Source organism: Heteronotia binoei, chromosome 5, assembly GCF_032191835.1.
Source record: "Heteronotia binoei isolate CCM8104 ecotype False Entrance Well chromosome 5, APGP_CSIRO_Hbin_v1, whole genome shotgun sequence".
In the NCBI taxonomy this organism is placed as follows: domain Eukaryota; kingdom Metazoa; phylum Chordata; class Lepidosauria; order Squamata; family Gekkonidae; genus Heteronotia; species Heteronotia binoei.
Genome location: NC_083227.1, coordinates 144656633 through 144669625, shown reverse-complemented (window position 1 = coordinate 144669625; position 12993 = coordinate 144656633). Strand labels below are relative to the sequence as shown.

At 44.8% G+C, this 12993-nt stretch overlaps 1 protein-coding gene across 1 annotated transcript in view; it reads right to left on the bottom strand.

Moving 5' to 3' along the window:
* Positions 1–12993, bottom strand: part of SH3RF2 (SH3 domain containing ring finger 2) — a 183551-nt gene that overhangs the window by 84055 nt on the left and 86503 nt on the right. The window contains exon 3 of the mRNA XM_060240545.1: positions 5480–5746. Coding sequence (XP_060096528.1) covers positions 5480–5746 — 267 coding nt within the window. The remainder of the gene's footprint in view (positions 1–5479; positions 5747–12993) is intronic.

Sequence of the window (12993 nt, the reverse complement as noted above, 5' to 3'; positions counted from 1 at the left end):
CAATTAGAAGTGAGCTCCAAAGGTGTTTAAATGCCTTCAGAGCCCACCTCTGGGTCAGGCCAGCCTGACTGAGCTCTGAGAGTCAGCTCGAAAAGCCTTTATAGGCCTTAGGAGCACTCAGAATGAGTTCTGAAGGCCACATAAGGGCATATCTCTCTATATAATAAAAGCCTAGATGTACTGGGGACAACACACCTACTCACCCATTGGTCACTGGGGAAGCTGCCTTTGCCCGCTATTGGCCCATCCCATCAGCTTCGCCTTGCAGAGCACTGCCTCAACTCACTTCTTTCCCCTCCCCACAATGACAAACACGATGAGGAGGACAGTGAGCTAGGCAGCAGCAGGAGCACTGGCTTCTCTATCCTGCCCAGCTTGGAGCTTTACAGGTGATCACAGGGTGGTCCTCCTGGTGGGTTGAGAGGTCTGACTAGCCCCTCCTTGCCAGCCACTGTCAGCTCTTCATCCCCATACCAGAAAAAATCCCCTCAGGACCCCCCCCCTCTCTCTCGGCTTGACTTCGCGAATGAAGATTTAAGAAGGGTGCAGTAGTCCACGTCTGCTGCAGGCTCGCTGGTGGCTGACAAGACCAATGCGGGACAGGCAGATCTGGCCACAGTGGCTGCAGGGAAAAGTCTGATTTGGGGTTGGTGCTGTAGCAGTGCGATTCTTCCTCAATCACCCCACCAGGACCCCACCACCACACTTAACCCCTCCGTACACACTTAACCCCTCTGGCTTCCCTCGGAGTCATGTTCAGGTGGCACTGGGAAAGGTTTTACTGAGGGAGCAAAGTGGCATCTCCCATGGTGTGGCATGTTGTGCCATGAGGAAAGGAGGCAGGCAGGTGAGCAGCACAGTTAGTCATTCATCCCACCTGAGGGAGGTGAAGAGGGAGTGGCCTGGAAGTGGCTAGGGCAACTGAGAGGGAGAGCAGGAGGGAAGGAGGGAAGAAAGGAGGCAGCCTTGGAGCTCTGCTAAGGTGGGGAAGACAGCCGAGCCGGGCAGGCAGCCAGCCCATGGCTGGCAGAGAGGAGGGTGGAACTGTGTAGTGGCTTTTGTGTCTCTCTTCACTTTGCCTCATGCAGTTGATAGGGAGAAGGTAGGGAAGGAGGCAGATAGGTAGACAACCAGCACACATAGTCAGTCAGCTCACTTGAGGGAGGCAAAGGGGGAGCAGCTGGGAGAGGGAGAGGGAAGGAAGGAGGTAGCTGCAGAGCTCCGCTGGAGAGGGAAAGAGGCCCAAGCCAGGCAGCCAGCCCATGGCAGGCGAAGAGGAGGGTGCAACTCGGTGGTGGCTTCTATGTCTCTTTGCTTCGCCTTGCACAGCCAGCAGGGAGAAGTCACTGCCTGAGGGAGGGAAGATGTGGGCTCCTCTCTCTGCTGCCCCAGTGACTCTGCAGTGGAGGTGGGTCGGGGAAGAAAAGGCGAGGCAGCAGTGTGGCCCTTCTTGGCATCTGGGGGGATAATAATTGCAAATGGGGGGACATGATGAGGTTCCCTACCTTCCAAAGCACACCCTCTTGACTGGGGGAAGGGAAAGAAGCCCTCCCTTTCCCTCCTCCCCCTCTTTTCTGTAACAAAGAGAGGTCTCTGGTAGCCCCTCCTATGATATCTTTTTCCTTTTAAAAAGATGATTGCAGAGGTTTTGTGTAGATTATGGAGGTTTTGTGCCATGGCCAGCTTTGGAGGTTGGGGCACTTGCACAAAATCTCTTTCTAGAACCCGTTGTATTCATTCTCACAACAGACCTTATTTCTAGTAATGTCTATTAAAGCCTTTGGAGCTCACTCTGAGAGCTCAGTCAAGTCAGGCCGCCATCTATAAAGGCCTTTGGAACTCACTCTTGGAGCTCAGTTGGGCTGGCTGAACCCTCTGAAGGCATTTAAATGCCTTCAGAGCTCACTCAGGTTGGCCCTTGGTGTTAGTGGTAGACTCTGACTGCATTTAAATGCCTTCAGAGTTCACTTCCTTCAGAGCCTGCGCAAGCCGTCCATAGAGGTTCATGTTTGCAGGAGGCACAATCTCCGGAACCAGGGGTTTGGGAACCTTGAACCAGCCTGGTTCATGCTCAAGCCAGAGTTCATTTGTGAGTTTGTGCTCATCTCTTGTGCCTCCTTTACTTTCTTCTAGAGACCAAGCTAAAACACATCTTTTTACCCAAGTTTTTAATTAGTGTTTTTATCCTATCAGCTTTTTGATGATCTACTTCTGTTCTACGAATAGTTTTTACGCTGGTTATGTTCAGCAGCTTGTGTTTCAATGGCTTGTACTTTAATATTGTGTGTTTTAACTGTAAACGCCCAGAGCAGAATTTTGCAGAGGTAGAATAGAAACAAGTCTCTAAATAGATAAATACTAAATTGATACCTTGCCTGGAAACCAATTTTCAGGCTGAAAATCATAGATAATGGGTACGATCACAAACCATGAAGGCTGTTCAAAAACAGCTCAATGCGCGAACTCACAGGGCTAATTTTGATCATGTATCAAATATAGCAAATATGGAGCAAAATATTGATAGGATGGACATCAGTTGCTGAAAGCTGTGAGTATATTTGGGCTGCACAAATGCAGGAGCCGCACCCCCGTAACTTATTTGCCGAATTACCTTGATACATCTCATCCTAAGGCAGTACTCCAGGCTGATTTTGTGGCACACAAGACCACAATTAAGACATTGGAATTGGATAATAAGCCTCAGGACATGTGGGTACTGGTTCCACTTCTGAAAATGTACCCTGCTCGTATTCAAAAGAGTATGTTTTGTGCTTGGAAGATTGGCTGCTGACATTTTTATTCAATGACAAGTTCAGCACAGAGTTTTATAAGGAATCTTGCTTTTTGGCTCTCTATTGTCATTTATGTTGGTGAGAAAGAGATACATCTATTCTGTTCCTGCAACAAGGGATGACAGAAGTTGCTCAAGATAACAAAAATCTGTAATCTTTCATTGAAATCTGCCTCCGTTCCTGAGGACTGGAAGGTAGCAAATGTCACCCCCATCTTTAAAAAGGGTTCCAGAAGAGATCCGGGAAATTACAGGCCAGTCAGTCTGACTTCAATACCGGGAAAGTTGGTAGAAACCATTATCAAGGACAGAATGAGTAGGCACATTGATGAACACGGGTTATTGAGGAAGACTCAGCATGGGTTCTGCAAGGGAAGATCTTGCCTCACTAACCTGTTACATTTCTTTGAGGGGGTGAACAAACATGTGGACAAAGGAGACCCGATAGATGTTGTTTACCTTGACTTCCAGAAAGCTTTTGATAAAGTTCCTCATCAAAGGCTCCTTAGAAAGCTTGAGAGTCATGGAGTAAAAGGACAGGTCCTCTTGTGGATCAAAAACTGGCTGAGTAATAGGAAGCAGAGAGTGAGTATAAATGGGCAGTCTTCGCAGTGGAGGACGGTAAGCAGTGGGGTGCCGCAGGGCTCGGTACTGGGTCCCATCCTCTTTAACTTGTTCATAAATGATTTAGAGTTGGGAGTGAGCAGTGAAGTGGCCAAATTTGCGGATGACACTAAATTGTTCAGGGTGGTGAGAACCAGAGAGGATTGTGAGGAACTCCAAAGGGATCTGTTGAGGCTGGGTGACTGGGCGTCAACGTGGCAGATGCGGTTCAATGTGGCCAAGTGCAAAGTAATGCACATTGGGGCCAAGAATCCCAGCTACAAATAAAAGTTGATGGGGTGTGAACTGGCAGAGACAGACCAAGAGAGAGATCTTGGGGTCATGGTAGATAATTCACTGAAAATGTCAAGACAGTGTGCGTTTGCAATAAAAAAAACCAACGCCATGCTGGGAATTATTAGGAAGGGAATTGAAAACAAATCAGCCAGTATCATAATGCCTCTGTATAAATCGATGGTGCGGTGTCATTTGGAGTACCGTGTGCAGTTCTGGTCGCCGCACCTCAAAAAGGATATTATAGCATTGGAGAAAGTTCAGAAAAGGGCAACTAAAATGATTAAAGGGCTGGAACACCTTCCCTATGAAGAAAGGTTGAAACGCTTAGGGCTCTTTAGCTTGGAGAAACGTCGACTGAGGGGTGACATGATAGAAGTTTACAAGATAATGCATGGGATGGAGAAAGTAGAGAAAGAAGTACTTTTCTCCCTTTCTCACAATACAAGAACTCGTGGGCATTCGATGAAATTGCTGAGCAGACAGGTTAAAACGGATAAAAGGAAGTACTTCTTCACCCAAAGGGTGATTAACATGTGGTGGTGGCGTCCACAAGCATAGCCACCTTCAAGAAGGGGTTAGATAAAAATATGGAGCAGAGGTCCATCAGTGGCTATTAGCCACAGTGTGTGTGTATGTATGTATATATATATATATATATATATATATATATATATATATATATATATATATATATATATATATATATATATATTTGGCCGCTGTGTGACACAGAATGTTGGACTGGATGGGCCATTGGCCTGATCTAACATGGCTTCTCTTATGTTCTCTTATGTTCTTAAGAAGAAGAAGATGATATTGGATTTATATCCCGCCCTCCACTCCGAAGAGTCTCAGAGTGGCTCACAATCTCCTTTCCCTTCCTCCCCCACAACAGACACCCTGTGAGGTGGGTGGGGCTGGAGAGGGCTCTCACAGCAGCTGCCCTTTCAAGGACAACCTCTGCCAGAGCTATGCCTGACCCAAGGCCATGCTAGCAGGTGCAAGTGGAGGAGTGGGGAATCAAACCCAGTTCTCCCAGATAAGAGTCCGCACACTTAACCACTACACCAAACTGGCTCTCTACACCAAACCGGCTATCTCAAGGAGCGCGCACACACACACACACCATAAAGTAGATGTTCACAGTCAGGATGTTATCAAAGCTACATGTAGTTAACCTGCAACTCAGATAGAGCAAGATGGGCAGAATTTGTGGAACCTAGACAGGAGAAGCAGGGTCTATAGTGATGGCACAAGATTCCTGCTGACCTCTGCAGTGCTACCTTGGAGCCTGATCCCCAGTACAGCAGACTGGTGGCAAAACCAACTCACACTATATACTTTATTACACTGAAATAGTGCTATTTCATACTTGGACAGAATTTTTGGTGCACTTGCTAAAAAAGGCTGTTCCTAAATGTATCTTAGGCTGTTCTCCCCCCCCTCTCTCTACGTATATGCAATAAAAAAGGTGACAGTACTCATATATCAGGTTGTGCTTATTTCCATCAATTCCCCTTCAGGACTTGGCAGAGTCTTGAAAAAGGGGCCAGACAGTGCTCAGTATTAATGAGTGCCATCCCCCCCCAAACTCCCCCCCCCCCGAGCTTACATACTTATAAAGTTTGCATAAATGGTGGTGACTAAGTGAGCATGTCTGTTACTGACCTGTGCTTTTGTGTTCTTTTATGGACAATAGATGCTGGACAGAATGAATCATTGCTCCAAAGCTAACAGGGCATGCATCAATTGAGGTCTTTGTCCTTAGTTGTAAAACGCTAGGCTTACCTTATGAAAAGTCAGGCAGTCCTTATCATTTTTATTCCTGGATTTTAGATCAAAGTTATACAGTGCTCTGCACAGAGCTGGTGGCTGCGGCAACTGTTTGATAACTTGCACCGAGTTTGTTGGGAAAACTCCGCTGACCCCATTGATTTCTCCTAGGTACCAGTTTTCATCCAGCTGACGATGCAATATGATAATGTCACCTTTGTTGAACCTTAGTTCTCCAGGGTTGTGTCCTCTGTAGCTATATAGGGCTTTAGCTCGAGGAACCTGTGGATGAAAGAAATGGAGAAGTGAGTTAGCTCATGACAAACTGATGCAATGCTGAACAATGTGCGGTTTGGGACAATTTTCATTGATTTCAAGATCAGGGCCAGAAGCTAAAACAATTTCTCAAGTTACACTCAATGTCCTTAAAATGACAGGACCTGAAATGCTAATTTCTGATTTATACCCAGGGCTTTTTTTTCTGAGAGAACGCAGCGGAACGGAGTTCTGTAACCTCTTCATGGAAACATAATTCTCAAAAAAATATTTTAAAAGTTTCTCCTTCATTTCCCTCTTGAGAGTTCTGGCACCTCTTTTTTCAGAAAAAAAGAGCCCTGTTTAGACCAATGTCTTTTCAGAATGTAACTAAGAACATAAGAGAAGCCATGTTGGATCAGGCCAACGGCCCATCCAGTCCAACACTCTGTATCACACAATGGCCAATAATATATATATATACATACACATATATATACACACTGTGGCTAATAGCCACTGATGGACCTCTGCTCCATATTTTTTATCTAACCCCCTCTTGAAGCTGGCTATGCTTGTAGCTGCCACCACCTCCTGTGGCAGTGAAATGTGGCCTTAAAATGACAGGACCTGAAATGCTAATTTCTGATTTATACCCAGGGCTGTTGCCAATGAGTAATTTATATCCTCAAGTGATTCTGTGTGGCTGAAATTTCTCTTGTGAACTCAAAAGGAATGTAATAATAGCTCTGATTTAACCAAATTGCTTTGTTTAGATTTTTGCTGTTGTTGAGTGTCAGAATTAATAATAATTTGATCTCTTTTAAAAGTTTTATAAAAGTTGTTGTATTCATCTTGACATACAAAATATGAAGACAGCCAGGGTTATGTGGATTGTGCACTATTTTATTTAGAAATCTCACTGAACCAGCTTCAACGGAGACATCAATTATAGCCTTGCCTACAACAGAAGGACTCACCATATGAAAAGTCAGACATTATCTTATTCATGGCTCATGCCTTGTAACCTCCTGTTTGGATTACTATACTGCTGTTTACATGGACTACCCCTGAAGACAGTCTGGAGTTCCTTTGCCTGTCCTTATGTTATATAGTTCTTCCTGCTTCTACTATGTGAGTTTTCAAAGAAGTTAACGAATAACTGGGTTGTGAAGAGTAAGGAGGGAGGGAAGAAAGAAATAATGGACTTTGCACACATTTGTAAACTCAAAGATGTATATAGAATAAGATGAGACAAAATTAGTGCCGCAAGGCAGATTAGCAGTTTACTTTACTAAGCAAATCCCAGTGGGCTCTTCGCCTAAGCCCCGCCATCCCTACAGTGGAGGTGATGAGGTGGAGTACAGGTACCACTGGCATAGGACAAAGCTAGGAGCTACTGTGCCTGTTCTCCTTGTCTAAACCTTGTAAAGAGTGGCACTTCCATTTTGTGCCAGCAGCAATCCTCCTTGATAGCTTCACCATGCTCAGGCCAGCAAAGAGAAGCATAGCACAACAGTGCTTAGCTTTAATCTGTGTTGGTATGGTGCAGTTGGTCAGGAGAAGCTTGGGAATAGCCTGCTGGCATAGGTGAATGATACAGTCAGCAAGGAGGAGCCTGGCATTACTTGTAATACTGCATCTAGGTTGGCAAGGAGGAACACAGACACAGCAGAACCAGGCTTCACCCTCTGCCAGCTCAGGTGTGGTGCATCTGGAGAGAAGGATGGAAGTGCTCACCTTTTCCCTGAGAGCTTGAGTAGGGTGTGACCAGCAAGGAAGAGTGCAGTATTATTATTATTTATTGTATGGCAGAGTTACACACAGGAAGCATATAATGAAATAAAATATGGAACCAAGTTGATACAGGAAGATTGCAGTGGCACCCTCAGTTAGATGAGGAGAGTGGCTGCAAGAAGGGGTGTGGCCTTTTTCCAGGTCCTTTTTGCCCTCCGAATCTGCCCCTGATGTAGGCTTCCCAATCCCCAGGTCCCAGTGGGGGATCTCCCAGTTTTGCAGGCTCCTTCCCACTTCCAGTCAGCTGGCCAGCAGGGAGAAGCCCTGCCCCAACAGTCACCATGGGCCTTTTCACTTTAGAAGGATAGAAGAAGCTTGGAAACTGCTTGCTTTTTAGAAGGCGTGTATGTCTTTAAATCTGTAGAAGCCAGGCTGAATAGGGACAGGGTGAGCCGGAAAGATGACATGGCTGCTTCCAGTGAACTGCCTCCCTGGCTGGTTTCCTGCTTCTAATATATTTGAAGAAATTTTTATTGTTGGTCTTTATGTTTTTTTGCAATATGCTCCTCATAGTCCCCTTTTGCCTGCCTGATCACAGTCTTGCATTTGATTTGCCACAGCCTGTGTTCCCTTTTATTAATCTTACTTGGACTAGCTTTCCACCGCTTAAAGAAGTCCTTCTTGCCTTTTACAGCTTCCATTACTTTGTTTGTTAACCATGCAGGCCTTTTCTTATACCTGTTTGTGCCTTTCCTAACTTGTGGTATATATTTTATCTGAGCTTCTAGGATTGTAGTTTTAAATAGCCTCCAAGCTTCCCCAAGGGTTTTGACCATATTTACCTTTCCTTTCAGTTTCCTCTTCACATGCCTCCTCATCTCAGAGAATTTACCCCTTTTAAAGTTAAACATGGTTGTGCTGGTCTTTTGGGGTAACTCTCTATTTATACAAATGGTGAAATCAATAACGTTATGGTCACTGCTCCCAAGTGGTGCGATCACTTTTACATCTCTCACCAAGTCTTGGGCATTACTTAGGACCAAATCCAGGATCGCCCCGCCCCTGGTAGGTTCTGAGACCATCTGCTCCATAGCACAGTCATTGAGAGCATCAAGAAACTCAATCTCTTTCTCTTGACCAGAACACATATTGACCCAATCAATCTGCGGGTAGTTAAAATCACCTATTACGACACAGTTTTTACGTTTAGCCACTATCTTTAATCCTTCCATCATATTATAATCGTCCTCTATCTTTTGATTTTGTGGGGGATAACAAACTTCCATAGTTAAATTTCCTTTTGGGCCCTCTATTTGAACCCAAAGCATTTCTAGAAGGGAATCTAATTCTCTGACCTCAGTCTTACTGGACCATATACCCACTCTGACATACACAGCCACCCCACCTCCAACCCTTCCCTCTCTATCCTTCTGATATAACTTATATCCAGGAATCACTGTGTCCCACTGATTCGCCTCGTTCCACCAAGTTTCTGAAATTCCCACAATGTCTATGTTTTCTCCCAACACTAAACATTCCAACTCACCAATTTTACTTCAAACACTTCTAGCATTTGCATACAAACATCTATAATTTCCCAGGCAAGCTAGCCCCACAACCTTCCTCCTGCCGCCTCGAGACTTTGGCAGATAGTCCATACTGTTTGTCACCATCTCAGTGGACAACTCTGATCCATTATCCGGTAGAAAAGTAACAGCTAACCCTTCATCTCTTTGAGATGAGTCCTCCCGAACCAGAGACATTTCATCTCTTGTTGGCTTTCCCCCAAGATTTAGTTTAAAAACTGCTCTGCCACCTTTTTGATTTTAAGCGCCAGCAGCCTGGTTCCATCTGGGGACAAGTGGAGACCATCTCTTTTGTACAGCTCCCGCTTGTTCCAGAAAGCATCCCAGTGCCTAACTTAAACCCTTCCTCCTTACACTATTGTCTCATCCACACATTGAGACTTCTAATTTGTGCCTGTCTCTCCAGCCCTGCACATGGAACAGGCAGCACTTCTGAGAAGGCTACCTTGGAGGTCCTTGCCTTAAGTCTCCCACCTAGCAGCCTAAATTTTTCCTCCAGGACCTCACGACTGTATTTCCCCACATCCTCCACTGGCTCCTCCCCAGCACTGTCTATCAGCCTATCTACTACACGCGTAATGTCCGCTACCTCATCAAAGGCTCCTTAGAAAGCTCGTGAGCCATGGAGTAAAAGGACAGTCCTCTTGTGGATAAAAAACTGGCTAATTAATAGAAGCAGAGAATATAAATGGGCAGTCTTCGCAGTGGAAGATGGTAAGCAGTGGGGTGCCGCAGGGCTCAGTACTGGGTCCCATGCTCTTTAACTTGTTCATAAATGATTTGGAGTTGGGAGTGAGCAGTGAAGTGGCCAAGTTTGCGATGACACTAAATTGTTCAGGGTGGTGAGAACCAGAGAGGATTGTGAGGTACTCCAAAGGGATCTATTGAGGCTGGGTGAGTGGGCGTCAACGTGGCAGATGCAGTTCAATGTGGCCAAGTGCAAAGTAATGCACATTGGGGCCAAGAATCCCAGCTACAAATACAAGTTGATGGGGTGTGAACTGGCAGAGACTGACCAAGAGAGAGATCTTGGGGTCATGGTAGATAACTCACTGAAAATGTCAAGACAGTGTGCATTTGCAATAAAAAAAGCCAATGCCATGCTGGGAATTATTAGGAAGGGAATTGAAAACAAATCAGCCAGTATCATAATGCCCCTGTATAAATCGATGGTGCGGTCTCATTTGGAGTACTTTGTGCAATTCTGGTCACTGCACCTCAAAAAGGATATTATAGCATTGGGAAAAGTCCAGAAAAGGGCAACTAGAATGATTAAAGGGTTGGAACACTTTCCCTATGAAGAAAGGTTAAAATGCTTGGGGCTCTTTAACTTGGAGAAACGTCGACTGCGGGGTGATATGATAGAGGTTTACAAGATAATGCATGGGATGGAGAAAGTAGAGAAAGAAGTCCTTTTCTCCCTTTCTCACAATACAAGAACTAGTGGGCATTCGATGAAATTGCTGAGCAGTCAGGTTTTTTTTTTAATACTAATTTTTTATTTTATTGTTCTGTTTAGTCTGTTACATCAAATATTCGTAGCTACATACATTTCGATCTCTCCCTCCCTCCCTTTACTCTTAGTCTTTTCGCCCCAGCCATGGGCACAAAGTCTTAATCTTCCACTGAATGTCTTTTCTTCCTTCTTTCAATATCCAATCTAGGTAGGTCTTCCATCTGGTCTTGATTTCATTAGATTTCCCTTCCCTTGTTGCCTCTTTGTTTTTGTCTTTCCAGCCCAGAGCTATAACTGCCAATATAATAGCCTTAGCTAAATTTTGAATACTCCTATCCATTATCGGGCCTCCTATTGTACTTAACATTAGATTAAAATCTACAGTTAATGTTATATTGCATACTTTTCTAATAATTTTGATAATTTCCTTCCAAAGGGTCTTTACTTTTGAACATTCCCACCACATGTGTGCATACCAACCTTTAGAATGTTTACAGTGCCAGCATTATGGACTTAATCCTGGAATCATGTTAGCTAGCTGTGCTGGTGTCTTATACCATTTTGTAAGGAATTCATATTCAAGTTCTTTAAATTTGGTTACTTTGATTTCTTCTATTCCTTTCATAATTTTATCCACCATCCTCTCTGTTATCTGACCTTCATGGCTCCATCTCTTTTGTAAGTATTCTGTTATTTTATCCTTATTTGTTATCATCTTTCTATATATTTTCCCTACCAGTCCCTTTTTCTGCTTTGCCATTTGCCATTTCTTAAAAATAGCAGGGCTAAACAAGGCAGTAAAAACGATTAGCGAAAATTAAGAACTCTGGATAGATGCACCAATGAAAGTAATATACTGATCAGTCAGGTTAAAATGGATAAAAGGAAGTACTTCTTCACCCAAAGGGAGATTAACATGTGGAATTCACTGCCACAGGAGGTGGTGGCGGCTACAAGCATAGACAGCTTCAAGAGGGGGTTAGATAAAAATATGAAGCAGAGGTCCATCAGTGGCTATTAGCCACAGTGTGTATATATATGTGTGTGTGTGTATGTGTGTGTGTGTGTGTGTATATATATATATATATAATTTTTTTGGCCACTGTGTGACACAGAGTGTTGGACTGGATGGGCCATTGGCCTGATCCAACATGGCTTCTCTTATGTTCTTATGCTTGCATTGCAATAGTGGAAGAAGTGACTTGCACTGATACAGATGGAAAAGAACATTATACTTACTAAGCAAGGAAGAATAGATGAGATGTGCTCTGTTTTCTGAGAGAAATAAAAAGTACTAATCCCTGGCACAGGAGGTATGCATTTGCCTTCATGCCTATGTTATTCGGCCCCTCACACCCGCAGCACTGCCTTGGCGGACTAGGGCGGGGGCTGCGTTTGCCTCCCCGGAAGAATGCTCATCTGGGGAGTGGGGCGGGACCCTGCCCCAGACAACGCAGTCCGTTTTGGGTTCTTGGCCCACCCTCCCGCCCTTTAACAGTACAGGCTCCACCGGTTGCCATATTGTTGGGGCCAGGTAGAAATTTTTTCATCCCAATCGATTGGCCAGGATTGGGGTGTTTTTCGCCTACCTTGTACTGTTGGGACATTGGGGTTGGATTAATTGGCATTATGGTTAATTTGGTCACTTGGCGAGAGTTGGCTAGGGCTATTAAGAGCTTCGGCGAGGACCCTTGGTTTACCCTATTTGCATGGGGAAGTGGCACGCTGAAACAGCAGCTGGGCTGTACGGCTCTCTGCGGTGAGAGCCTGCTACATGGTCCCTCCTCTGCCTGCACCAGCCTTGCTTAGGCTGGGCATGGACTGGGAGGGCAACCTATGCCAGGCTGGCCCAGCATTAGCCATAGCGAATGGCTCATGCTGAGGGCAGGATGCCTTGTCAACACAGGACAGCGAAGGGTCAGGGGTTTCCCTTGGCCTGTCCTTTAAGCTTAGTTTGCCCCAGGCCGGTTGATGTAAGTTAATAAATTGGCCTTGTTTATACCCAAACTATGCTTGTTGCCTCATTATTCTGACTGGGGGCGGGGTGCAATTAGTTGCTGTGTCAGCACACTGGTTTATAAGAACAGACTGTAATGCTACTATTGGTAACCTTCTCAAGTCTGGATTTGAACCTACATACTGCAGTTCAGGCATTTATATATATTGGACTACTGTTTCCTTTACATTTCACACACACAAAAAATTCTTCAATGAAATCAGAAGAGTTGAACCATCTGCCTTTTAAAATATATATTCGACCCCTGTCCTCAAAGGGAAATGACTGTTCAGCTGAAACATCCACTTTACTGACTTGAATCCTATTTTATCCACTCTAGAAACCTTCAATTTAATATACAACAAACCAGATCATTTAGCTTGCTGGAGCAAATCCAGAGCCTTCACTGGATTTACCATCCTTGTTGCAGCCACAATCTGAGAGCTGATGAGAGGCCTTTCCCCCCCCATCAGAAGAAGTGACTGAGATAAGCGAAAGA